This window comes from Boleophthalmus pectinirostris, unplaced genomic scaffold (genome assembly GCF_026225935.1).
Source record: "Boleophthalmus pectinirostris isolate CB_2022bp ecotype Guang Dong unplaced genomic scaffold, ASM2622593v1 HiC_scaffold_19, whole genome shotgun sequence".
In the NCBI taxonomy this organism is placed as follows: Eukaryota; Metazoa; Chordata; class Actinopteri; order Gobiiformes; family Gobiidae; genus Boleophthalmus; species Boleophthalmus pectinirostris.
In genome coordinates this window covers 38995295-39023253 of record NW_026571140.1, presented here as the reverse complement: position 1 = coordinate 39023253, position 27959 = coordinate 38995295, and the positions used below count along the sequence as shown (strand labels likewise).

The window sequence follows — 27959 nt, the reverse complement described above, 5'->3', positions numbered from 1 at the left end:
CCGAACAACTGCAGAAAGTGATGTATTCGTGCGCGGCTATCACCTGGCGGCAGCGCGCAGTGATACAAACGGAAAGAAAATAGTGCCAAGCGATAATGAGGTCTGACTTTTTTGGCGACGATGGTTTTGTGATGCAAATGTATCACTCTTTTGAACACAGATTGTTTTGAGAAGAAAAACGCTTTATTATACAGTCCCCACCCAACTTGCCGGACTACTTTCGTCAGCACCGAAAATGGCCAGTATCTCGGCTCACCGGACGCTGTCGGGGGTAAGTCAGTGTTGATGCACGACACTGCTCACGGGGATGCCATACAGATTTATGTCAAAAATCCCAAACTATCCCTTTAAAGTGAAATGCAATTGGGTGAGTTATTTTATGAAATGTCCAAATTTAAGTTAAAAAGTAGATTAATAAATAAATTCAAAGAAGTTCTTAAAATGTTGAAAGCTAAATTGTGTAACTGAATCATACACTTGATAACTGGAATTTGATTGTTTAAATATATATATTGTTAATTCATTAAAGTTTGACTTTAAATAATATATTACATTCATTTCATATAACTAGTCATTTAAAATGGTATAAAAAATTAATTATATTTAAGATTAAAAATTATTTGGTAAAATGATACATTGCTTAAAATTGTAGCTATTTAAGTTAATCTGTAAGGTATATTAATAAATATTATAACAAGTATATTAAAATGTAAATAGATTAAAATGAAAATGTAAATTTTATTTCATTATTACGCATATTTGTTTACTTTAAAGGTTTTGCTACTGCTATAAATGCTACTACTACTCCTACTACTACTGCTGTAGAAACTGAACTGAATTTCAATAAAAATCTTCAAGCTGAGTTGAGCCTTGTCTCTGTTTTCCTGGTTTTTCAAGTTGGTTCCTTCATTTCTCAACTTGACAGTCGAAAACTGAGCATGCAAGCACAAAGTGGAAAAAGTAAAAAGGTTAATCCAAGTGCTAAAGAGGACATAAGAGGAAACATGGCTAAAGACAAATCAATCAAACAGCTCAAAAAAGAGCGCTCTATTGCAAAAAGCCTCTTCACAAGACAAGCTAACCTGGTCATAAGAAATTTGGACAGTATGGTACAAGAAGAGAGATGAATTCAATAAACTGTCCTAACGACTCACAGAACTTTTTGAATCAAATGACAATTACCTGTAAAGAATTTCTTTGTAAAATAACGGTAAAGTGTTGGCAGCAGAGACGCCAGCACTTCACCGTTATCTTACAGCAATGTACTCTGAAATCACTTCACAATTTATTGCTGTAATAGTGAATTGCAGTATATTTCTGTATTTTTTTAGTTTACAGTAAAGTACTCGCAGCAGAGATGCCAGCACTTTATTGTTATTTTACAGTATTCATACTGTTGACCAATTTCACAGCCTATTACAGTCAAAATAAAATGCAGTATATTTCAGTGATTATTTTTATTTACAGCAACATTCTTGGGTTACTTAAAATTTTTACTGTAGACAGGTAAAATACAGTGGCTCGGCACTTTAGAATATCTAAAATCTCAATATTCACTGCAAATAAAATTAAAGTTGTTCTGTGGGCTATCGTGAAGTGTTTAAACCTATGCTAAATTATCAATAAACTATTTACAAAGGATATAACTCACAGAAATATTTATTTAAACAGGCAGTGTCAGCATGAATACTAGTACTGTAAAATACAATAATAATAAAAAAAGAAACAAAAAAAATTGTTAGATGTCTTAGATAAACAAGCCAAAACAGCCAAATAGTGTCTGCAGGATGCGATGGCAAGAAACAAAAATTCTTAGATTGCATGTCAGAGACGTTACCAAACATAAAAACACAAAAAAGTTGTAACTGTTTCCACACTATTGTTTTACGAATAGTGTTATCTTACCATATTGAAGTTTACCTTGGATCAACCAATTGGGTCAAACACTGAGCCAACTAATATATACTCTAAACTTTCTTTCTGCTGCTCGATTCCCGTTTTCAGCTGAATATTTCACTACTTGCAGCAGGACAGCGGTGTTTTCTGCAGGAGACATGCACAGTAGGGCGTGAAGTGACAGTGGTGCAGTAGTAGCAGATACTGGCACACAAGCCTAGAGTGCCCTCTCGCAGCTGTCAGTGTGAAAACTCTGCGACTCTGCAAGTTTTTTGAGAGACAGTCAAGAATGCAGATGGAGTGGTGGTTTCATCTAGTGGACAGCCAAACGGTACTGGGAGCTATTCAAAGAGAAAGCTATGGGTACTAAACATTCTTTGCTAACCAAGTTGGAGAAATTCAGAAGACTGCACCAGTAAATGACTAGTGGTGGGTTCCTGGTGATCTAAACATTGCTGACATCATCACTAGAGGTTGAACTACAAGACACTTAAAGGAAGGGTCCATCTCGCAAAATGGACCTGATTTTCTGAAACTACCAATCGAAGAGTTGCCAATAAAGTCTCCCAAAGAAATTACAGCTCAAGCAAAGGAGAATGTGGACCAGCTTCAAAGAAAATCTTTCACTGCTGTTACCACCAGAAGCCAGTCAAAACAGAATGCACAAATGGTAGATCTGGAAACAGAAGATCTCAAGATTGATCTGAGAAAGAGAGCACAGCTGTCTGGGTCAAGAATCTTGTCACTGCAGAAAATCTGCAATTTTCAAAAGCTGGTTAATACTGTGGGTTGGACCAATGGCTCAAGAAAAGGTAGCATAAAATCGAAGTTGAAGAACACTCACCAGTACTCACTGTTGCTGAGTGCCAAGAAGCCCTCAGAGATCTCTTTCTAACAGTACAAGCAGGACAGACTTTTTCAGACATGTCACTCAAAAGTTTGGCTGTGTACAAAGATGGCAATGGATTATTAATGTGTGGAGGAAGATTTCAGTCTTTTATGGAGGAGCAGACGCCTGTACCCCTCCTACCCTTTGGACATTGGCTTTCCACCTTGCTTGCCAGAGAAGCTCACAAAGCAAATCATGAGGTAATTGCAGGGACTCTTCTTAGAATGAGAGAGAAAGCATGGGTTATCAAGGGCCGGAGACTTGCAAAATGAGTTGTTGACAGCTGTGTAATCTGCAAGAAAAACAAGGCAAATACAGCCCTGCCTTTCGAATACACCACTATAGATCTATTTGGACCATTCATGGTGAAAGATGAGGTGAAGAAAATAACTTAACTTAAAGTATGGAGCATTGTATTCTGCTGAATGGCATCAAGAGCCATTCAAAAAGATACTGAATGGCTCAAAAAGATATTGATTAGTCGTCTGAAGGTTTCCTTCTGGCCTTCCAAAGTTTCACAGCTCTCAGGGGTCACCCCAAGAAGCTTTGGTCAGACCCAGGATCGAACTCTGTAGGAGCCAAACCTGCACTGAGAGAGCTGTATAAGTACAGAGACAGAGTGGACAAGCAAGAACTTGAGAATGAAGCGGCAAAACATGGAACAGAGTAGTCATGGAAAATCCACCCCGCAAACGCTCAGCACCGAAACGGCACCGCAAAAGCAGCAGTTGGGCTGGTCAAAAGAGACCTGCATAATCTGGCTGGTAGACAGTATCTTCAACTGGAGTGAATTCCAAACATTTCTATTCATGGCTACTGACCTTGTGAATGAAAGGCCAACAGATGCTCGAGTACAAAGCAGAGAAGAGTGTATAAACTATGTCAGTCCTAATAGTCTTTCTCGGAAGAGCAAGCCCAAAGGGAAACTTGGCCAGTTTTGACTTTGAAGTCAAAACTGGCATCCAAAGCATCCAGTCACAAATTAAAAGGCTCTGGTTCTGCCATTCTCTAAAAATCAACAGGTCAGAGGTCAGTTAAAAAATAAAAATCATTTTGTTTTAGAGTTTGGAAACATTGTGTCATGTTAAAAAAAACAAAAAAACAAACTGAAGTTTGATATATTGCTGCAGTAAATATAGATGATAAATGATAATATTGAAAGTAATTTATGCCACAAATACAAAAACCCAAGAGTAGATTTAAACCATAACAACTATTATAAATCTAAAATACTGTGAAAAAAAAATAATGAGCTGCAATAAATTAACAGCAGAATTCAACCATTTACAGCTTTAATCTTGACGTATAGTCAAAAAATAACCACAAATTTCCCAGTAGTGCAAAGAAATTGTACACACGATAAATACTGACCCCAAAAAATATTGTTCCCACTTTCATATATTGAACGATAGTTGATATGGTAATTATGAGATTACTATGATGTGACAGACCTAGTGTTAACTACATTTCATTAGGTGTTGCTGAACATGCTTCACAATGAAACTTGACACTTAAGTACCTAAGTACAGTATGTATTTGTTCAGCTATTTCAAGCATCAGTCGCATGTGATTTAAGAACTGACATGCAGCCTTCTTTAGAAACTCCACTGACTGAGGCCTACCGTAAAACTAAACAGGTTTATTTCCTTCATTCCATCAAACTAGTTTTGCAGCTCACCCACTGTTTTGATGCAATACATCCGGTGAGTGGTATAAATGATGCTGAGGTGGACACAGCAACAGAGGAGCGACAGAGGAGCAACAGAGAGCTGTGGGCATCATGTTCTCCACTACACTGGTCGTTTTGCAGCTGCTGTGGCTCTCACTGGCCTCTGCATCTCACTTCTTTGGAGGGGTTGTGACCTTCAGAGCAAAACCTCTCAGCAATGGGACCTTTGGGGTAAGGCTACTTTTTAAGATTATAATTTACTGATACACAGAAATCCAGTTCAATCTTAGGTATCTACTCTTCTAACTGTACTACATCTTAAATAAGACCATAGCATGTAATCTGTGAGATCAAGTCAGCCCTTTATAACATGGTCTTTTTGGTGCTTATCTTAATATTCAAAATTGCTTTTATCTGGTACATCCAGTCACTGCAGTCTGACTCCACAACTCCAATGACGACCACCCAATCATGAAATCTCACAAACATGTTCTCTCAAGAAACTGTCTCATCCAAAGATACAATGACCTCAACCTTTATGAGTTATAGAACTACTGGAGCTACTGCCATCCTTTAGTGAACATAATCGAACTCAACATGAAATAAATATTCAATGTTTTTGGCAGGTGGAACTCAGGAACAAGGCAACAGTCCATTCATGTAAATACCAATATGGAACTTGTTACGGCAACTGGACCAACTGCGGGATCAACGACCAGATAGACTTGGGTGTAATTGACAGGAGTAACAATGGCCCCCCAAGTGCAAACACGTGGTGTCAAACAGAAACAGTTGTCACTAAGGTCCTCCCCAGTGATAAACCTTTCCAAACCAGGTAGGCCATTTTTTTGTATTTGTGTAGATATTTGTGTCTATGATAACAGACATTACCATAAATACAGATGTTGGATTAGTGAATATTATTGTATTTGCAGGGAATACAGCTGCTGTTGGATCTATGAGTACCCCAATTCTACATCTCCATCATGGAGTGTACTGACTTCTGTGGATTTGGGCAAAAGATCAGACACTAAGAAGCCAAACAACTCTCCTGATATTGGCATTCTCCCTTTTCTGCGGTAAGTGAAAGATTAACATTGTTTAGCTTTACAAATGATAATGGGCAGTTGGCAGGAATTTAGAGGGATAAAAAGAGTTTTTACACAGACGCCAAGACACAGAGGTGATCTGTATTACTATAAATACACAGCACATTCTTATTGGGATTTTTTAAATTATTGCTTTGGTCAAAATGTTCCACAGTAGGCATTAAAGTAATTTGTCCCACATCTTGCAAAGATGGAAGATTTACTGCTTAAAAACTACATTCAAAGTAAAAGTAAGTAAACTTTACCATGGGACACTTGTGCAACGCAATAACATCTCCATGGAGCTAAGCAGATGGCCAACCATTCAGCTGAAAAGTTACAGAGTGCACCTTTAATAAAACAACATTAATGAAAGTGATTTTTATTAAAGTCTTTTAGATTTATATTATATTATTTGCTCGGTGGACAAACAATAGGCAGAAAGACACCAAATAAAGATAATAGATATAATATAATAATAATACAGTAATTAAATAATCCTTCTGTCTCTTAAAGGGTTCCTCAGAACTGCAAACGCACCTACAAACCCATGGCCTTTGACCCTGATGGAGATGTTGTTCGATGCAGATATGGGAAAAAAATGACTGCAGAATGTGATTCTTGTAAAAGACATGCGGGATTCCAAGTAGATGAGGTTAGTAAAATTGATTGTTTTTAGATTTGACTACTTCGTTTTATATTTTCTCATAGGGTTGGAGCCACCATTTATTAGATCCTCAGGAGAGGTACACTAAATAACCAATATAATATATAATATAAATAACTCATTCACAAAATTAAAATGAAAGTTTATCAACAGTTCCAGTCCAAAGGAATAAACTATTATACTGTACTCTATTCAGCCTCTTGCATTGAAACTGATGTTCAACAAAAAAGGTGAGAGTGACTTACTGAAAAACATCTGACTAATGCTTGCAAACTCTTATGTGTGAGAGACTTTTTAAGAGCATAAACCATCTTAGCTGTTGTAGTTCCAACTAAGGCAGCTCCTTCTGGTCAGATTGAGTTAAAGCAAGGCTCATCTTAAAATCAAATTTAAGTAACAGACAGTGACACAAAGTTTTCAGCGATTTGGTGCAAAATATTACAAGGCAGATTTACGCATGAAAGACTCAATTAAGCTGCAATCATTATTTGGGGGAAGGTTGAAAATAAACGTTGCTTATCATCTTTTCGTAGGCTACATGCACACTGCACTATCTGGCTTCTGGAAACCAAGGCGTCCATGAATTTGAATTGGTGGTGGAGGACTTTCCACGACAGACTGTTATGCTCTCTTACTCTGATGGAACCAAGGCTTACAAATATGCAAGGACTGCACGAAGAAAGAGAGCTGTGACAACTACTACTACTGCTTTCACCACTACTACTACTGCTGCCCCCACTACTACTACTACTGCCCCCACTACTACTACTGCTGCCCCCTCCACTACTACTACTACTGCCCCCACTACTACTACTGCTGCCCCACTACTACTACTGCTGCCCCCACTACTACTACTGCTGCCCCACTACTACTACTGCTGCCCCACTACTACTACTACTGCCCCACTACTACTGCCCCCACTACTACTACTGCTGCCCCCTACTACTACTGCCCAACTACTACTACTGCCACCACTACTACTACTGCCACCACTACTACTACTGCCCCAACTACTACTACTGCTGCCCCCACTACTAATACTGCCCCCACTACTAATACTAATGCCCCCACTACTAATACTAATGCCCCCACTATTAATACTACTGGCTCCACTACTACTACTACTACTACTGCTCCTACATCTACTACTGCCCCCACTATTTCGACTCCACCACTCACCACTTTAACATCCTCGAATGCTGCGATCAGTTTGCTGCCTATGCAGTTTGTTTTTTACGGTCAGTATCATTGTAGATTTACTGTTGTGCCACAGTCATGATCTATATATTAAAGGCACTGTACCTGATTTTTATTCTCATAAAAATGTGATAAACAGAACTAGTTTATTTGTGGAGTGGAGCAGAGTTTTGTTGTGACAGTAAAGCTAACAACAACTAGCATGCTAATGTGCACTTCCTGATTATCAAGCGATAACGTACTTTCCATTTAGATGTACACAGCACTCAGCTGACTTATTTTGACCTCAAGAGCTGCTTATGCAATATCTCTGTAGAGGGGCCAGACGGGTTTAGCACAAATACATGGAGGTAAAATCGGGTACAGGGCCTTTAATACAGAAACACAACACACTAACATTATGGTGTTATTACAGTGGACCCACCTGTTCCCACTTGTGCTGAAGGATATTATCTGCCGAAGTATGTTTCCCCAACACCCAGAGACGGAGAGGTCATTCTGGCAGAAGCTGGAAAAGAAGTAGAGATAAAAGTCAAGGCTGAAGCTCTTTATTCACAGTAAGTAAACCAAAAATGCAAAAAGATCTAAACTAAACCTGATATATTAACAATGATTAATTTTTAACCAAAACAGAGTTGACGACCTTATAATGACCGGGCCACTGAATATCACCAAGCACAAAACCACTGGAGATGAGTTCACCATCAGATGGACTCCTATTCCTGAAGACATCGGACACTATTTTCCAATCTGCTTTGCTGTTGAATTTAAAAATGGGTAAGGGATAGACTGTTTACAAAGGCTTAAACATTAATACAAAATAAATATGCATATTTTACTATTTTCAAGTCATTTGTTTTATGTTTTATATAATCAGATCTTCCGTTTACCAAACTGAGATGAGATGTGTGCTGGTGAATGTTACAAAGACTCTAGGTAAGTGATTACAATTCTTCTGAAAGATTATAGTAATAGGTTTGGTTCATATGACATCAAAACATTCTATAATTCCTCTATTTCATAATTGAGCTGGACGACAGCTCAGAATTCAACAGTGGAATTTAACTCTTATTGCAGATTTGTTGACCTGGTTTTTGTGGTTAAATAAATTCTACAATGTGAATGCAACTGATAGAAGCAGCAATTCTCATTTAAACATATGGCTCTTTTGTTTATTTTCTCATTTTAGTGAACACAGTGGTCACCTGTCTGGAGTCTTCCATGATTGTGGAGGTGGAGAAAGCCACATTGCCTCAACTCCATTATCAAGATCTGCGTCTGTCTGATCCCAGTAACACAGCCTGCAGCCTCAACTCCAACAGCACCCACGTGGTCGCCATAGTGTCCCTCAACGCCTGTGGCACCCAGATCGAGGTAAGACTAACAAGAAAGAGAGAAATGTAAAAGATTTATTCAAGTATTAATAGATCTGAGTTTAACCATCAAAGAACCATTCAATCTGAGGTTTTAAATTCAGAACAGCTTAAACTTGTCTCTGAAGTGTATTTGCTTCTACATGGATATGATTGCATTCCCAACATTTACTTAAATATTATTTTAATTTTGTTTAATTTGTAATGTGGTTTTACAAGAAAAACAACCAGTTTATTATATGATGATTTCAATATATATTATATAAAAAACAAGAACCCCTATTGTCCTCCATGATGGCATCATAATAAAATTCTAAATTTGTTTGTAAGAAATTGGATTCATTTGTCATTATTTTGTTGGCATAGTTCATTCCATTAAAAAACATAGTAAGTTTGGGATTGTATAATAAGAAATTTTACTTTCAAGTAATGTTCGGTGTTATCACAATTTTTGGAGTTAATCACATTTCCGTCTTTGCAGGAGGATGACGATAATCTGATTTTCATGAATGAGATCACCACGGTGGACAATACCTCGGCCCTCATCACCAGAAAACACCTGTTGGAAATCAAGTTCTTCTGCCAGTACTCCAAAAGAGGAAACGTGACCGCCACCTTCAGCGCTCACAGGGAGAATGTGACAGTGTGGGACAAGGGCTTTGGGAAGTTCACCTACGGCTTTGAGTTCTTCCCAGATCAGAGGTTTGTCTCCAGGATCGACCCCCGGCTCTACCCTCTGGAGTATGACGTGGGCGATCGCATCTTCATGGAGATCGAAGCCACAACTATAGTCAACAACACAGAGCTGTTTGTGGAGTCCTGCAGAGCTGCACCCTATGACAACCCCAACTACCCCCATCCCTACACTCTCATTGAGAACGGGTAAGTGGATTCTTTTAGTGAAACTGTAGATATTATGAACTAGGATTGACAAAACTATTGAAAATCAGATACTAACAATACAAAAATAGTACAAAACTAGATACTCATTTAACCAAGTATTATTTTGAGAAATATTGAAAAAGAAAAATCAAATAACTGGATACAATTTCAGCTTTCATGATCAGTTTCACCTTGAGTTTTATCAGAACTAGAGTAAGATAAACAAATGCTATTATTTTATGTAGAAAATTAATAATTACTAATAGCCTAATGTCTAAAAAGAATTTTATATCGAGTGTTTTCTCAGGAATCAAAATGAGTTTTAAATTTTAGGATTATGACAACATATTGAAGGGCTGCTTATATCAAGCTTACATGGCATTTTGTGTAACTAATTCCACTTTTGTCTTTGTACTTTTAAACAGCTGCAACTTAGACTCAACACTGATCGTCTATCCAAGAAGTCACAACAGACAAGTCAAATTCAGCTTTGAGGCCTTAAAGTTCATTGGCCTTCATGACCAGGTATTCAGCTGAATGAATCAGTTGATACCATAGACTGTATAAAAGAAGTGGACTAAGTGAGTGTGACGTCATCCATAAAGTTCAGCGCCACTCAATTGAGACTCGCGATGCTAATGGTTACAGGAGCAAATCTGGAGCCAGGCTTTATGTTACGAATAGAATATTTTTGATAAACAAAATACAAAATAGCGAAAAAAAAAAAAAATTCTGGATCATGTAGAGCAGATTAATTTAAACATTTTAAGAAAAAAATGACGAGGCTCAGTGCAGCAGTTACAGAAAGAGGGGCGACAAGCTCCTAATGTAAGTCAAGAAAAACTTAAGAGTGAAACTAGCTCATTTCTGTAATGTTATTTGAGAAGGACTTGTTCACAGGACAAAATCAGCTCATCTGCAGAAGTTTCAGTGAAGGCTGTTCTTTGTGGTCATATTGGGTTAAAACAAGGCTCAAATTAAAGTCCAGTTTGAGTAACAGAGCTTCAGACAGAACAGAGCCTCTACTTAGCTTCATCCCAAACATTGGCTGCAAAAAAAACAACAACACCATTTCAAGCCTTTAAAATGATCTCTCAAACTCTTGAACATTTCTAGGTCTACATCAGCTGCTCGGTGTTGATGTGTGAAGCTGGAAACTCACACACTCGCTGTTCTCGGGGATGTCTGCCCAGTGCACCAAGTAGAGCCAGGAGAGAGGCCTTCATTGAGTCTGGAGTCCACTATGTGTCCCAGGGCCCACTGCGCCTCAAGAGATCTGTGCAGGCAGAAAACTCAGGTACAATGGTGGAAAAAAGTAGTAAAGACAATAAGACGTGTTCCGTGTTTTTATTAGTCCATGCATATAACAGGTTTTCCTGTTTTTCTAAGTATTATTACTTGGATTGGTGGGATAGTGTTTGTTGTATCCTCCTCAAAAACATACTTGGAGTTGTGTTTTGTTCCATTTACACATTTGCGTAATCCTGCATCATTAGAATGACAGAGTTCCAAACTGTTCTGTTTCACCTTGTGAAGTCATAATGCGATCTTTTTTAAGTCAACGGCTACCTTTTATCTTAACAGCTACATATTATCTTTAGTTCAGTAGAGATTGGCAAATCCAGGGCTGAAATCACCCAGTGGTTTTAGTGAAGGTGTATGGAGTTTAAAAACACAGTGGAGCATGGAGCACTTCCTGTATTACCACATGACATCACAAGTGTTTTCTGTTTGACAGAAGAACTCCACCTAAATATGCAGGGTTTGTGTGTTAAACATGTGAATGAAACAAAACACAACTCCAGGTCTGTTTGTGATGAGGAAACAACAGTAAAACATAAACCAGAAAATAGAGTAATATGGTCCTTTAAGTTTAGGCCTTTGTTAACACTATGGCTGCTCGCTAACAGTTGGAAAATAGACTTTGATACTCAATACAAAAGTGCAAGTAGGTTGTTAAAAGTAACAGTAACCAGTGTAGAAAGTTCCTGTAATATTCATCAGTCCAATAGCAGAGGGGTAAAAAAATCTTAAATATATTGACGTTGTTTTAGTGAAATTAGTAGTTTAACCTGTCATATGCACTTTTAACACACCTTGTATATTTCTGCAGGCCTGAACCTCAACCTGGTCTTCATCTCTGGCTGTGCTCTGGCCGCTGTGGGGATGATCTGTGGAGTCTTCTTCTACAAAGCCAAGAGATCAAGTGTCAAATACCAAGCTCTGCCTTCAGATGAAAACTAGAAACACCACCTGCAGATGCAAGAAACACACTGCACTATTAGAATACGGTGATTAATGAAGAACTATGGGTGAAGGTGAAGGATTTTAAAGTTATTTTTTCAATTTTGTACAATGATAAACTAAGGCTAAAAAGTAGAAAAACACAGAATAGGGTACATCACATTTACAAATAATTACAAGCGTTGTCTTGTATGTCTCTAAATATAACAAAAGCTAATTACAATTGCAATTTGAATTAGTCTCCAATTTGTGTTGATAAGGGTGTACTAGTTAAACTACCAATTTAAAGTAAACTATGACAGCACAAGATGATGCAAAACTATAGATTTTGCACTGTTGGCTAATGTAATAGTCCATATAGTGATAGACTGTATATCACGATAACACTGTGATTATTTTTGCTACTGGTACTTATTTTGAATTACCATTTATGCTTTTGGTCTTTTTTACTATTATATATTGTGATGTGCGAGCTACTGTGCCCAAATAATTTCCTTTGTGGATCAATAAAGTTTGTCTATGTCTCAGTAAATCTAAGTCTAAGATTCTCCCTCTGACAGAAAAATACATATACTTTATTAAAAGGTAAAAAACACATTTTAAGTCATGATTTTTGACTGTTAGTCTAAAAAAAATATCTTTAGGACTTACTGTGGGCCTTAACAAGAATAACAAGCACTGATGAATTTATAAAAATATCACCAAAACACAACTACATCAAAGCTGTCATCTAAATGGACCAATGGTGCGCTTATCAAATCACTAGGTTGGATTTTAATAAACTGTCCTCTGCCAAAAAATAAAATTAAATATTGATAACTTTGAAGTTTAGACCTCTACAAACACGCTCTGAACCCAGGATCGAACTCTGTAGGAGCCAAACCTGCACTGAGAGAGCTGTATAAGTACAGAGACAGAGTGGACAAGCAAGAACTTGAGAATGAAGCGGCAAAACATGGAACAGAGTAGTCATGGAAAATCCACCCCGCAAACGCTCCGCACCGAAACGGCACCGCAAAAGCAACAGTTGGGCTGGTCAAAAGAGCCCTGCATAATCTGGCTGGTAGACAGTATCTTCAACTAGAGTGAATTCCAAACTTTTCTATTCATGGCTACCGACCTTGTGAATGAAAGGCCAACAGATGCTCGAGTGCAAAGCAGAGAAGAGTGTATAAACTATGTCAGTCCTAACAGTCTTTCTCGGAAGAGCAAGCCCAAAGGGAAACTTGGCCAATTTTGACTTTGAAGGTTACGCCTTTAAAAGGCTCCAAAGCATCCAGTCACAAATTAAAAGGCTCTGGTTCTGCCATTCTCTAAAAATCAACAGGTCAGAGGTCAGTTAAAAAATAAAAATCATTTTGTTTTAGAGTTTGGAAACATTGTGTCATGTTAAAAAAAAACAAAAAAACTGAAGTTTGATATATTGCTGCAGTAAATATAGATGATAAATGATAATATTGAAAGTAATTTATGCCACAAATACAAAAACCCAAGAGTAGATTTAAACCATAACAACTATTATAAATCTAAAATACTGTGAAAAAAAAAAAAATGAGCTGCAATAAATTAACAGCAAAATTCAACCATTTACAGCTTTAATCTTGATGTATAGTCAAAAAATAACCACAAATTTCCCAGTAGTGCAAAGAAATTGTACACACGATAAATACTGACCCCAAAAAATATTGTTCCCACTTTCATATATTGAACGAGAAGTTGATATAGTAATTATGAGATTACTATGATGTGACAGACCTAGCGTTAACTACATTTCATTAGGTGTTGCTGAACATGCTTCACAATGAAACTTGACACTTAAGTACCGAAGTACAGTATGTATTTGTTCAGCATCAGTCGCATGTGATTTAAGAACTGACATGTAGCCTTCTTTAGAAACTCCACTGACTGAGGCCTACCGTAAAACTAAACAGATCTATTTGTTATGTGGTGCAACAGTGGAAGGACCCAAAAAAATTGACTGAAGAACGGTTCATAAAAATGAAAAAGGAAAATGTATTTTGCAGTTGGTAGAATGAGGGCTGGGAGCAGGGCTGGTAGGAGCAGGGCTGGTAGAATGAGGGCTGGGAGCAGGGCTGGTAGGAGCAGGGCTGGTAGAATGCAGGGCTGGTAGAAGCAGGGCTGGTAGAAGCAGGGCTGGTAGAATGAGGGCTGGGAGCAGGGCTGGTAGAATGAGGGCTGGGAGCAGGGCTGGTAGAATGAGGGCTGGTGGGAGCAGGGCTGGTGGGAGCAGGGCTGGTGGGAGCAGGGCTGGTGGGAGCAGGGCTGGTGGGAGCAGGGCTGGTGGGAGCAGGGCTGGAGACGGCAGGATCACTGGAGAGCAGAGAGGGCAGGTAAGTAAATGTCGAGGCAAAAAGGTAAGTGGCAAAAAAACTCAAGATTCAGGAGCCAAGAGGTTCACCATGTGTTGGTAGCAAACAATCTGGCAGAGTCTCACAGGTGAGCAGGTCTCAAGTAGTTGGCTCTTGATTGCTTGCAGGTGAGACGAATCAGGTCCAGGAGACTCCGCCCGCCCACACACATACATACACACATACATACACACACACACACACACACACACAGGGGAAAAGAGGGAGGGGAGCACCAGCCATGACATTATTTCCTTCATTCCATCAAACTAGTTTTGCAGCTCACCCACTGTTTTGTTGCAATACGTCCGGTGAGTGGTATAAATGATGCTGAGGTGGACACAGCAACAGAGGAGCGACATAGGAGCAACAGAGAGCTGTGGGCATCATGTTCTCCACTACACTGGTCGTTTTGCAGCTGCTGTGGCTCTCACTGGCCTCTGCATCTCACTTCTTTGGAGGGACTTGTGACCTTCAGAGCAAAACCTCTCAGCAATGGGACCTTTGGGGTAAGGCTACTTCTTAAGATTATAATTTACTGATACACAGAAATCCAGTTCAATCTTAGGTATCTACTCTTCTAACTGTACTACATCTTAAATAAGACCATAGCATGTAATCTGTGAGATCAAGTCAGCCCTTTATAACATGGTCTTTTTGGCGCTTATCTTAATATTCAAAGTTGCTTTTATCTGGTACAGCCAGTCACTGCAGTCTGACTCCACAACTCCAATGACGACCACCCAATCATGAAATCTCACAAACATGTTCTCTCAAGAAACTGTCTCATCCAAAGATACAATGACCTCAACCTTTATGAGTTACAGAACTACTGGAGCTACTGCCATCCTTTAGTGAACATAATCGAACTCAACATGAAATAAATATTCAATGTTTTTGGCAGGTGGAACTCAGGAACAAGGCAACATTCCATTCATGTCAATACCAATATGGAACTTGTTACGGCAACTGGACCAACTGCGGGATCAACGACCAAATAGACTTGGGTGTAATTGACAGGAGTAACAATGGGCCCCCAAGTGCAAACACGTGGTGTCAAACAGAAACAGTTGTCACTAAGGTCCTCCCCAGTGATAAACCTTTCCAAACCAGGTAGGCCATTTTTTTGTATTTGTGTAGATATTTGTGTCTATGATAACAGACATTACCATAAATACAGATGTTGGATTAGTGAATATTATTGTATTTGCAGGGAATACAGCTGCTGTTGGATCTATGAGTACCCCAATTCTACATCTCCATCATGGAGTGTACTGACTTCTGTGGATTTGGGCAAAAGATCAGACACTAAGAAGCCAAACAACTCTCCTGATATTGGCATTCTCCCTTTTCTGCGGTAAATGAAAGATTAACATTGTTTAGCTTTACAAATGATAATGGGCAGTTGGCAGGAATTTAGAGGGATAAAAAGAGTTTTTACACAGACGCCAAGACACAGAGGTGATCTGTATTACTATAAATACACAGCACATTCTTACTGGGATTTTTTAAATTATTGCTTTGGTCAAAATGTTCCACAATAGGCATTAAAGTCATTTATCCCACATCTTGCAAAGATGGAAGATTTACTGCTTAAAAACTACATTCAAAGTAAAAGTAAGTAAACTTTACCATGGGAAACTTTTGTGCAACGCAATAACATCTCCATGGAGCTAAGCAGATGGCCGACCAATCAGCAGAAAAGTTACAGAGTGCACCTTTAATAAAAGAACATTAATAAAAGTGATTTTTATTAAAGTCTTTTAGATTTATATTATATTATTATTTGCTTGGTGGACAAACAATAGGCAGAAAGACACCAAATAAAGATAAAAGATATAATATAATAATAATACAGTAATTAAATACTCCTTCTGTCTCTTAAAGGGTTCCTCAGAACTGCAAACGCACCTACAAACCCATGGCCTTTGACCCTGATGGAGATGTTGTTCGATGCAGATATGGAAAAAAAATGACTGCAGAATGTGATTCTTGTAAAAGACATGCGGGATTCCAAGTAGATGAGGTTAGTAAAATAGATTGTTTTTAGATTTGACTACTTCGTTTTATATTTTCTCATAGGGTTGTAGCCACTATTTATTAGATCCTCAGGAGAGGTACACTAAATAACCAATATAATATAAATAATTCATTCACAAAATTAAAATGAAAGTTTATCAACAGTTCCAGTCCAAAGAAATAAACTATTACACTGTACTCTATTCAGCCTCTTGCATTGAAACTGATGTTCAACAAAAAAGGTGAGAGTGACTTACTGAAAAACAGCTGGCTAATGCTTGCAAACTCTTATGTGTGAGAGACTTTTTAAGAGCATAAACCATCTTAGCTGTTGTAGTTCCAACTAAGGCAGCTCCTTCTGGTCAGATTGAGTTAAAGCAAGGCTCATCTTAAAATCAAATTTAAGTAACAGACAGTGACACAAAGTTTTCGGCGATTTGGTGCAAAATATTACAAGGCAGATTTACGCATTAAAGAGTCAATTAACCTGTTATCATTATTTGGGGGAAGGTTGAAAATGAACGTTGCTTATCATCTTTTCATAGGCTACATGCACACTGCACTATCTGGCTTCTGGAAACCAAGGCGTCCATGAATTTGAATTGGTGGTGGAGGACTTTCCACGACAGACTGTTATGCTCTCTTACTCTGATGGAACCAAGGCTTACAAGTATGCAAGGACTGCACGAAGAAAGAGAGCAGTAACAACTACTGCTTTCCCCACTACTACTACTGCTGCCCGCACTACTACTACTACTACTACTGCTGCTGCCCCCACTACTACTATTACTACTACTACTACTACTGCAGCCCCCACTACTACTACTACTGCCCCCATTAGTACTACTGCCTTCAATACTACGACTACTGCTGCCCCCACTACTTCTACTAATGCCCCCACTACTACTACTACTGCCCCCACTATTTCGACTCCACCACTCACCACTTTAACATCCTCGAATGCTGCGATCAGTTTGCTGCCTATGCAGTTTGTTTTTTACGGTCAGTATCATTGTAGATTTATTGTTGTGCCACAGTCATGATCTATATATTAAAGGCACTGTACCTGATTTTTATTCTCATAAAAATGTGATAAACAGAACTAGTTTATTTGTGGAGTAGAGCAGAGTTTTGTTGTGACAGTAAAGCTAACAACAACTAGCATGCTAATGTGCACTTCCTGATTATCAAGCGATAACGTACTTTCCATTTAGATGTAAACAGCACTCAGCTGACTTATTTTGACCTTAAGAGCTGCTTATGCAATATCTCTGTAGAGGGGCCAGACGGGTTTAGCACAAATACATGGAGGTAAAATCGGGTACAGGGCCTTTAATACAGAAACACAACACACTAACATTATGGTGTTATTACAGTGGACCCACCTGTTCCCACTTGTGCTGAAGGATATTATCTGCCGAAGTATGTTTCCCCAACACCCAGAGACGGAGAGGTCATTCTGGCAGAAGCTGGAAAAGAAGTAGAGATAAAAGTCAAGGCTGAAGCTCTTTATTCACAGTAAGTAAACCATAAATGCAAAAACATTAAAACTAAACCTGATATATTAACAATGTTAAATTTTTAACCAAAACAGAGTTGACGACCTTATAATGACCGGGCCACTAAATATCACCAAGCACAAAACCACTGGAGATGAGTTCACCATCAGATGGACTCCTATTTCTGAAGAAATTGGACACTATTTTCCAATCTGCTTTGCTGTTGAATTTAAAAATGGGTAAGGGATAAACTGTTTGTTTACAAAGGCTTAAACATTAAAGGTTGTATAGAGGATTTTCCAAGGAACGAGAAATTCAGCGACTGTTTGTCCTTTTTCAAATGTTGCGCATGCGTGAAACCACCCCCCCTCCCCTACAGCTCCCTACGTAGAAACGCCTCCTCCCTCCTCCTCCGTACGCCAGAAACAGGTTTGTTTCTAGAAAACAAGTACTCATCGCTGCACATGACTTGTAAACAACTAACTACAGTGTTGGTTAGGCAAGGCGGAGAAGTGAGGAGCGGGGGGAGGGGGTGCGCGGACATTTCGTGCGCGGGAAAAAGAAGCGAGGAGCAGGGAAGAGCGGAGCGGGGAGCGAGGAGAGGAGAGGGGAGCGGTGCGCGGAGATTCCGTGCCCGGAGAAGAGCGGATCGGGCAGCGGGGAGAGGAGCAGAGAGGGGTGCAGAGGAGGGTGCGCGGAGATTCAGTGCGGATGAACTAGCTACAACACGCAGCAGCAAGCGGACTCTTTCTTTGCATTGAAAATTACGTTTTTAGACATAGGATATCGCATTCGTGTCTTGAAAAACGTTTGTCTAACTCTTGGAAATAAAGACGTTTCCATAATAAGCAGAAGTTTCCTGTCCAGGAGTAATTTGTGGACCAGTGCGTCAGTCTTTAGACCCTGCGTCTGCTTCAGTCGCGTCATCGCTGGAATGAATCTCCAAGAATCACCTTAGTTTGGCTTCGCTGCTTTTCCCCTTGTCTTCTTCTTTCAGCGACCTCAAAAACGGACTTTCTTTTGGGGCTAACTGCTCCTGGAGTCTGCCATTGCAACAAACTTTGTGCTAACTGCGAGGAAGATATAGGTCAAAAAAGCCGCTAAGAACTGTTGCGTTGGTGGAGTAAACAGCGTCTGTGGACTGCGTGACAGGCGTACGTAAACCACGTAATGGCAGCGCGCAGGCAAGTCAGTTACGCTAGAAACGTAGGGAGTTTGACAGCCTATCAACTAACAGATAACGAGGCAGTCGCTTTATCTATTGGCAAATGTTTAGCCCCACCACGTCCAGAGTTGATGAATTTTTATTCTCTTTTTTTTGGCCATCATAATTACAAGGCTACTGCACCTCTATAATCTATCATTGACAATTTGAAACAAAAAAAATCCTGCATACAACCTTTAATACAAAATAAATATGCATATTTTACTATTTTCAAGTCATTTGTTTTATGTTTTATATAATCAGATCTTCCGTTTACCAAACTGAGATGAGATGTGTGCTGGTGAACGTTACAAAAGATCTAGGTAAGTGATTACAATTCTTCTGAAAGATTATAGTAATAGGTTTGGTTCATATGACATCAAAACATTCTATAATTCCTGTATTTCAAAACTGAGCTGGACTACAGTTCAAAATTCAACAGTGGAATTTAACTCTTATTGCAGATTTGTTGACCTGGTTTTTGTGGTTAAATGAATTCTACATTGTGAACGCAACTTATAGAAGCAGCAATTCTCATTTAAACATATGGCTCTTTTGTTTATTCTCTCATTTTAGTGAACACAGTGGTCACCTGTCTGGAGTCTTCCATGATTGTGGAGGTGGAGAAAGCCACATTGCCTCAACTCCATAATCAAGATCTGCGTCTGTCTGATCCCAGTAACACAGCCTGCAGCCTCAACTCCAACAGCACCCACGTGGTCGCCATAGTGTCCCTCAACGCCTGTGGCACCCAGATCGAGGTAAGACTAACAAGAAAGAGAGAAATGTAAAAGATTTATTCAAGTATTAATAGATCTGAGTTTAACCATCAAAGAACCATTCAATCTGAGGTTTTAAATTCAGAACAGCTTAAACTTGTCTCTGAAGTGTATTTGCTTCTACATGGATATGATTGCATTCCTAACATTTACTTAAATATTATTTTAATTTTGTTTAATTTGTAATGTGGTTTTACAAGAAAAACAACCAGTTTATTATATGATGATTTCAATATATATTATATAATAATATAACAAGAACCCCTATTGTCCTCTATGATGGCATCATAATAAAATTCTGAATTTGTTTATAACAAATTGGATTTATTTGCCATTATTTTGTTGGCATAGTTCATTCCATTAAAAAATATTTTATGTTTGGGACTGTATAATAAGAAATTGTACTTTTCAAGTAATGTTCGGTGTTATCACAATTTTTGGGATTAATCACATTTCCGTCTTTGCAGGAGGATGACGATTATCTGCTTTTCAAGAATGAGATCACCACGGTGGACAATACCTCGGCCCTCATCACCAGAAAACACCTGTTGAAAATCAAGTTCTTCTGTCAGTACTCCAGAAGAGGAAACGTGACCGCCACCTTCAGCGCTCACAGGGAGAATGTGACAGTGTGGGACAAGGGCTTTGGGAAGTTCACCTACGGCATTGAGTTCTTCCCAGATCAGAGGTTTGTCTCCAGGATCGACCCCCGGCTCTACCCTCTGGAGTATGACGTGGGCGATCGCATCTTCATGGAGATCGAAGCCACAACTATAGTCAACAACACAGAGCTGTTTGTGGAGTCCTGCAGAGCTGCACCCTATGACAACCCCAACTACCCCCATCCCTACACTCTCATTGAGAACGGGTAAGTGGATTCTTTTAGTGAAACTGTAGATATTATGAACTAGGATTGTCAAATCTATTGAAAATCAGATACTAACAATGCAAAAATAGTACAAAACTAGATACTCATTTAACCAAGTATTTTGAGAAATATTAGAAAAGAAAAATCACATAACTGGATAAAATTTCACCTTTCATGATCAGTTTCACCTTGAGTTTTATCAGAACTAGAGTAAGATAAACAAATGCTATTATTTTATGTAGAAAATTAATAATTACTAATAGCCTATTGTCTAAAAAGAATTTTATATTGAGTGTTTTCTCAGGTATCAAAATGAGTTTTAAATTTTAGGATTATGACAACATATTGAAGGGCTGCTTATATCAAGCTTACATGGCATTTTGTGTAACTAATTCCACTTTTGTCTTTGTACTTTTAAACAGCTGCAACTTAGACTCAACACTGATCGTCTATCCAAGAAGTCACAACAGACAATTCATATTCAGCTTTAAGGCCTTTAAGTTCATTGGCCTTCATGACCAGGTATTCAGCTGAATGAATCAGTTGATACCATAGACTGTATAAAAGAAGTGGACTAAGCGAGTGACGTCACCCATAAAGTTCAGCGCCACTCAATTGAGACTCGCGATGCTAATGGTTACAGGAGCAAATCTGGAGCCAGGCTTTATGTTACGAATAGGATATTTTTGATAAACAAAATACAAAATAGCGAAAAAAATAAAAATCAGGATCATGTAGAGCAGATTAATTTAAACATTTTAAGAAAAAAATGACGAGGCTCAGTGCAGCAGTTACAGAGAGAGGGGTGACAAGCTCCTAATGTAAGTCAAGAAAAACTTGAGAGTGAAACTAGCTCATTTCTGTAATGTTATTTGAGAAGGACTTGTTCACAGGACAAAATCAGCTCATCTGCAGAAGTTTCAGTGAAGGCTGTTCTTTGTGGTCATATTGGGTTAAAACAAGGCTCAAATTAAAGTCCAGTTTGAGTAACAGAGTTTCAGACAGAACAGAGCCTCTAGTTGGCTTCATCCCAAGCATGACATTGGCTGCAAAAAAAAAACAACACCTTTTCAAGCCTTTAAAATGATCTCTCAAACTCTTGAACATTTCTAGGTCTACATCAGCTGCTCGGTGTTGATGTGTGAAGCTGGAAACCCACACACTCGCTGTTCTCGGGGATGTCTGCCCAGTGCACCAAGTAGAGCCAGGAGAGAGGCCTTCATTGAGTCTGGAGTCCACTATGTGTCCCAGGGCCCACTGCGCCTCAAGAGATCTGTGCAGGCAGAAAACACAGGTACAATGGTGGAAAAAAGTAGTAAAGACAATAAGACATGTTCCGTGTTTTTATTAGTCCATGCATATAACAGGTTTTCCTGTTTTTCTAAGTATTATTACTTGGTTTTGTGGGATAGTGTTTGTTGTATCCTCCTCAAAAACATACTTGGAGTTGTGTTTTGTTCCATTTACACATTTGCGTAATCCTGCATCATTAGAATGACAGAGTTCCAAAATGTTCTGTTTCACCTTGTGAAGTCATAATGCGATCTTTTTTAAGTCAACGGCTACCTTTTATCTTAACAGCTACATATTATCTTTAGTTCAGTAGAGATTGGCAAATCCAGGGCTGAAATCACCCAGTGGTTTTAGTGAAGGTGTATGGAGTTTAAAAACACAGTGGAGCATGGAGCACTTCCTGTATTACCACATGACATCACAAGTGTTTTCTGTTCGAGAGAAGAACTCCACCTAAATATGCAGGGTTTGTGTGTTAAACATGTGAACGAAACAAAACACAACTCCAGGTCTGTTTGTGATGAGGAAACAACAGTAAAACATAAACCAGAAAATAGAGTAATATGGTCCTTTTTTAAGTTTAGGCCTTTGTTAACACTATGGCTGCTCGCTAACAGTTGGAAAATAGACTTTGATACTCAATACAAAAGTGCAAGTAGGTTGTTAATAGTGACAGTAACCAGTTTAGAAAGTTCCTGTAGTGTTCATCAGTCCAATAGCAGAGGCGAAAAAAAATCTTAAATATATTGATGTTAACTATGTTTTAGTGAAATTAGTAGTTTAACCTGTCATATGCATTTTTAACACTCCTTGTATACTTCTACAGGCCTGAACCTCAACCTGGTCTTCATCACTGGCTGTGCTCTGGCCACTGTGGGGATGATCTGTGGAGTCTTCTTCTACAAAGCCAAGAAATCAAGTGTCAAATACCAAGTTCTGCCTTCAGACGAAAGCTAGAAACACCACCTGCAGATGTAAGAAACACATTGCACTATTAGAATACGGTGATTGATGAAGAATTATGGGTGAAAGTGAAGGTAGCCTTTTTTTTTTCTTAGTTTCTTAGTTACTTTTCGTTAGATTTTTAGGTTAAACATGTGAAATGCACCATTGTTATTTTTCAAGTTTGTATTATCATGAATTAAGACAAAACATAAATGTATAGAGATTTCATACAATGTGATGAACCTAGATTAAGAGAATATTATTATTCTATATAACAAAATCTAATCAAAATTTAAATTTGAATCTGCGCATCAAATTAATTAAAGATTTTAATATAATAATTGGCAATAGACTGTCCTCTGCCAAAAAAAAACAAAACCAAAAAACATCTAGGCCAGGACCTGTATGCGCTCTGAACTGAATATTCATTTAAAATTAAAAAAAAAAAGAAGAGAATCTAATTGCAATAGAATTATATGTCACAACATTGTGCAGTCCCAATCTGAATGTGAAAATATAAAGGAGGTGGCTGGGGGTGTTGGTGTACTAGTTATTTAAAGCTAAGCCGTCATAGCTGCTTGATGCGAGAAGGTGTGTATGTGCTGCCATCTATTTATTATTAAACAACATTACAGTTTTTATGTTAAGGAGATTTGCAGTCTAGATGCAATTCAATTAAACATTTGAATAAATGTTACAGTGTGGCAGCACAATATAATACAAAAATATAGATTTAGCAATTATGCAATAATGCAATAATAGAGACTATATATCACAATAACAAGCTTCTCCACTTGGCAGAAAATCACATGCTTTTCTTACTAAATAGTAAAAAAAGATTTTCCTAATGAGGTTCTATTTTTGAGTTGTATCTTTTTCCCTCTAAACTATTTCTGCCCTAAATTGAGAAAAAAAAAACTAGGTACAAAAGTACACCAAAACAAAGTGATCATTTTACCTGTCCTTCTGTATTCACCCTGTTTGGTAATTTCAGACTTTCCAGAAACCGTATTCAAGTCTATTGTTCTTGTCACGCAGTATAATTTCTAAGGCAGCAGTTGTTGAACTTTTCACATCCCCAAACAATATCCTTGAACCAAATCTAAATCTGCTATAAATTTGTGTTTATCAACTAAATGACTTAATTGATTAAATGAGCAACAATCCATAGGAGTAAATATACATAATAATGACTCTGACTACAGTGAGTCTTAACAAGAATAACAAGCACAAATTAATCTATAAAAATATCTGTTAGCAAATATATCAACTACATAAATATAACAACAAATTAGTGCACTTATCAAAGCAAGGTTACAGTTTAATAGGTAACAGATTGGCCTCTATAAAAAAAATAAAATAAAAATTGTTAACATTGAAGTTTAGACCTCTACAGACATGCTCTGAAATGTACAGATTGTTTTAGCAGTTAATATTCGGCACAACTGATTTAAATAAAAAAAAAAATTAAAATAATATATATATATATATATATGTATATATCTTGAGAAGCGCTGAATTAAAGTCAATTGAAAAGAATGTCTTGCATGTTCTGTGTTTGAAAGATGGAAGTATAAGGCAGGTGAAATCTGAGGGAGGACAGGTTTGTTTACTTTTCCACAAAAAAGAAAACTTTACAAATCAAATAATAGACCATTCTTCTTCAGGCTTAAAGAAGCAAAGGTGTAATTAAGTATTTCACCAGAGGAGGAAATGTTTAAATGTAACTTGACCAGTGGATCAGTGGATGGAATGAATGTTATTGTCATGTGTTTTTCCTACATAGTTGGCCTAAGTCTATTATATACACATGTCCAAAACAGAATGTGATTTTCAACATTAAAACAGAATGTGATTTTCAACATTAAAACAGAATGTGATTTTCAACATTAAATTGCAGTATTTTCTTTTATATTACCATGTGGTATACTAAACCTTTTCTGAACAGCATTAAAATGATAATTTCTGTCCTGTGAATGTGACTCTTTTTGGTATTGATAGCTGTTCAAATGAGTAGTTTCAATACTGGCTTTAGTATCTATTAGTATCCAATTTTCAATACTTTTATAATGACATATGTTCTAGTATCGCTTTCTTTTCTAATTCACCACCAGTTAGCATGAAGTTACTGTTAGGTTATATGAATTATATTAATGATCTATGAAAATGAATTAATTGAATGAAAAACCTACATACCTCTGCTTACTTACTTGCATGATTGGCTTCACCTTCTTCCTGTGCCAGTCTGAGAGCTCTCCATGGGATGCCAAAGTTTGTAGCAATTTCTGGATGCAATGAGCAGCGACTCTTCTTCTAGCAAAAATTTAGTTACTGATCGGTGGAAGAGCTCTTTGTTTGAAATGTGATCCTGCAATTTTATATTAAAAGATACACTACGTAACTTTTCCGGTGGAAGTCTGCCACCTGTTTGTCTCAATGGCAATGTTATCACTTTGTCTGGAATGTTCCACAATATGGCATTAAACCATTGCAACAAGTCAGATCTGAAGAGAGGTGACTGCACTGACTAAATAAGAATGTATGTTTTTAAGCCATTTTTACGCAATAAAAAAACGACAACAATTTAATAAACACAAGATTGATAAGTTTACTGTTATACTGTGGAATCCAGACAAGTATTCAATAACATTTCCATGGAGACAAGCAGATGGCAGACCCTCCACCAAAAAAGCTAAGCAGTGCACCTTTAAATTCAATGACAAATAAAAATGAACAAAATAACAAGGAAGTGGCTTAAACCAGAGCGACCAACAACTGAGAACTGGACTGACATTGTGCAAGAGATCTACACGATGGAAAAGGTTTCATTTTTATTGAAAGTGCAGCTGGACTTATTTTACAAGATGTGGTCTAAATGGACAGAATATGTAAAGCCGGTGAGATCAGACTTCATATAAAACTTCTTCAAAGTTGCAATGTTCTGTTAAATGGTCAAAGAGGTCCCCTGGTTCCCCAACCTGTTCCGAGTTTGTATATGTTTTAAAAATGTAAAAGCAGGAACCTGTGATTTCATTTTACACATTGCAAAGTGTAATCTGCTTTTTCAATAAAAAGTAAATTTGAGGAAAAAAAATAAAATTTACCAAATATTTTACTTTAATCTGGTCTCTGTTCTCATGGATCTAATATCGTGTCACATAACTTTCCATAGGATTAATGTCTCGTCCCACCCTCGTACACTTACCACACAGTTTAGTCCTGTTACCTTCATTCCAGTAAACTGGTTTTGAGACCTTTGTTTCAGTCAAATGTGTTGCGGGCGAATGGGGAGGGAGCAGGTATAAATATTGCTGAGATGAGGAGCGACACAGAGCTGTGGGCATCATGTTCTCCGCTGGACTGGTCCTACTGCAGCTGCTGTGGCTCTCACCGGCCTCTGCATCTCACTTCTTCGGCTCCGTGGTCACCTTCACAACTAAAACAGACCACAATGGGAACTACGAGGTAAAGCACTAAAGAGTTACTTGTGACGTTCATGTGGGGTGCTGATTTGATCCTTGTGGGGATTATGTACAAGTGCTGCGTTTCAGATGATATCATAACTAGTGCTGTCATGCGATTAAAAAAATTGAGAGATTAATTATTTATGGTCTGTAATTAATTAATCTAATTAATCTCATTTTAATCTCACCTAAAAATAGCTGAGAAAAGCCTTCAATTTGAGATATTTTCATTTAAATTCATTATTACATTATTGTGGCAGATCAAAAGACTCATATAGAACAAAAAAAGTGACTTTATAAAGTCATTTATTGTTTTACAAATCTCTCCAAATTGGCTGTTGAGCCCAAGTCTCCATGAATAAGAAACTGTTTGCTGTAAAGTAGCAAAGACAAGGAAATCTGAACATAATAACTTTTGTCGACTTAAAGACAATAAAAAGTCCAGTCTTTCCTTAACCATATCAAAAATATTATTGATAGAGAAATGCTTTATATATGAGATCACTGGTTTTAGTCCTGGTTTAGACCTGGTTTAGACCTGCTTTAGTCCTAGGTTAGTCCTGGAATGGATTAATCCTGGTTTTAGTCCTGGTTTTAGTCCTGGTGTTAGTCCTGGTGTTAGTCCTGGTTTTAGTTCTGGTTTTAGTCCTGGTTTTAGTCCTGGTTTAGACCTGGTTTTAGTTCTGGTTTTAGTTCTGGTTTTAGTCCTGGTTTAGTCCTGGTTTAGACCTGGTTTAGACCTGGTTTTAGTTCTGGGTTTAGTCCTGGTTTAGACCTGGTTTTAGTTCTGGGTTTAGTCCTGGTTTAGACCTGGTTTAGACCTGGTTTTAGTTCTGGTTTTAGTTCTGGTTTTAGTCCTGGTTTTAGTCCTGGTTTAGACCTGGTTTAGACCTGGTTTTAGTTCTGGTTTTAGTCCTGGTTCAGACCTGGTTTTAGTTCTGGTTTAGTCCTGGTTTAGACCTGGTTTAGACCTGGTTTAGACCTGGTTTTAGTTCTGGTTTTAGTTCTGGTTCAGACCTGGTTTTAGTTCTGGTTTAGACCTGGTTTAGACCTGGTTTAGACCTGGTTTTAGTTCTGGTTTTAGTCCTGGTTTAGTCCTGGTTTAGACCTGGTTTAGTCCTGGTTTAGACCTGGTTTTAGTTCTGGTTTAGACCTGGTTTAGACCTGGTTTAGTCCTGGTTTAGACCTGGTTTAGACCTGTTTAGACCTGGTTTTAGTTCTGGTTTTAGTCCTGGTTTTAGTCCTGGTTTAGTCCTGGTTTAGACCTGGTTTTAGTTCTGGGTTTAGTCCTGGTTTTAGTCCTGGTTTAGTCCTGGTTTAGACCTGGTTTAGACCTGGTTTTAGTTCTGGTTTAGACCTGGTTTAGTTCTGGTTTTAGTCCTGGTTTAGACCTGGTTTTAGTTCTGGTTTTAGTCCTGGTTTAGACCTGGTTTTAGTTCTGGTTTAGTCCTGGTTTAGACCTGGTTTTAGTTCTGGTTTTAGTTCTGGTTTTAGTTCTGGTTTAGTCCTGGTTTAGACCTGGTTTAGACCTGGTTTTAGTCCTGGTTTAGTTCTGGTTTAGACCTGGTTTTAGTCTTGGTTTAGACCTGGTTTTAGTCCTGGTTTAGACCTGGT

General features: G+C 38.1%; 2 protein-coding genes and 1 long non-coding RNA gene across 4 annotated transcripts; all 3 read left to right on the top strand.

Moving 5' to 3' along the window:
* The first annotated feature begins 7739 nt into the window (after nt 1–7739).
* Nucleotides 7740–8340, top strand: LOC129409278 (uncharacterized). 2 transcript variants are annotated; one of them, XR_008632337.1, is made up of 4 exons: nt 7740–7756; nt 7822–7963; nt 8040–8183; nt 8284–8340. It is a non-coding gene; the product is annotated as an uncharacterized LOC129409278 (long non-coding RNA). The 2 variants fall into 2 exon arrangements; XR_008632336.1 differs by lacking the exon at nt 7740–7756 and having other exon boundaries at nt 7763–7963.
* Nucleotides 8341–8598: 258 nt separating this feature from the next.
* Nucleotides 8599–12410, top strand: LOC129409277 (ZP domain-containing protein-like). Its single transcript, XM_055154936.1, has 5 exons — nt 8599–8780; nt 9261–9661; nt 10087–10186; nt 10778–10958; nt 11775–12410. Exons 1-5 carry the CDS (start codon nt 8628–8630, stop codon nt 11903–11905), a joined length of 966 nt encoding a protein of 321 aa, XP_055010911.1. The 5' UTR covers nt 8599–8627; the 3' UTR covers nt 11906–12410.
* A 2132-nt stretch (nt 12411–14542) lies between these two features.
* Nucleotides 14543–22918, top strand: LOC129409226 (CUB and zona pellucida-like domain-containing protein 1). Its single transcript, XM_055154701.1, has 13 exons — nt 14543–14783; nt 15179–15387; nt 15488–15631; nt 16162–16300; nt 16839–17295; nt 17670–17811; nt 17888–18031; nt 19261–19319; nt 19573–19757; nt 20243–20643; nt 21066–21165; nt 21757–21937; nt 22763–22918. The coding sequence occupies exons 4-13, from the start codon at nt 16196–16198 to the stop codon at nt 22891–22893; spliced, it is 1905 nt and encodes a 634-aa protein (XP_055010676.1). The 5' UTR covers nt 14543–14783; nt 15179–15387; nt 15488–15631; nt 16162–16195; the 3' UTR covers nt 22894–22918.
* The last annotated feature ends 5041 nt before the right edge of the window (nt 22919–27959 follow it).

Coding starts and splice junctions, on each gene's coding strand:
- LOC129409226 (XM_055154701.1), top strand. CDS start 16,196: ATGGCCTTTGACCCTGATGGAGATGTTGTTCGATGCAGATATGGAAAA. Junction 17,812..17,887: donor GCTGAAGCTCTTTATTCACA/GTAAGTAAACCA, acceptor TAACCAAAACAG/AGTTGACGACCTTATAATGA. Junction 18,032..19,260: donor GCTGTTGAATTTAAAAATGG/GTAAGGGATAAA, acceptor TTATATAATCAG/ATCTTCCGTTTACCAAACTG.
- LOC129409277 (XM_055154936.1), top strand. CDS start 8,628: ATGATTGTGGAGGTGGAGAAAGCCACATTGCCTCAACTCCATTATCAA. Junction 8,781..9,260: donor CCTGTGGCACCCAGATCGAG/GTAAGACTAACA, acceptor CCGTCTTTGCAG/GAGGATGACGATAATCTGAT. Junction 10,959..11,774: donor TGTGCAGGCAGAAAACTCAG/GTACAATGGTGG, acceptor ATATTTCTGCAG/GCCTGAACCTCAACCTGGTC.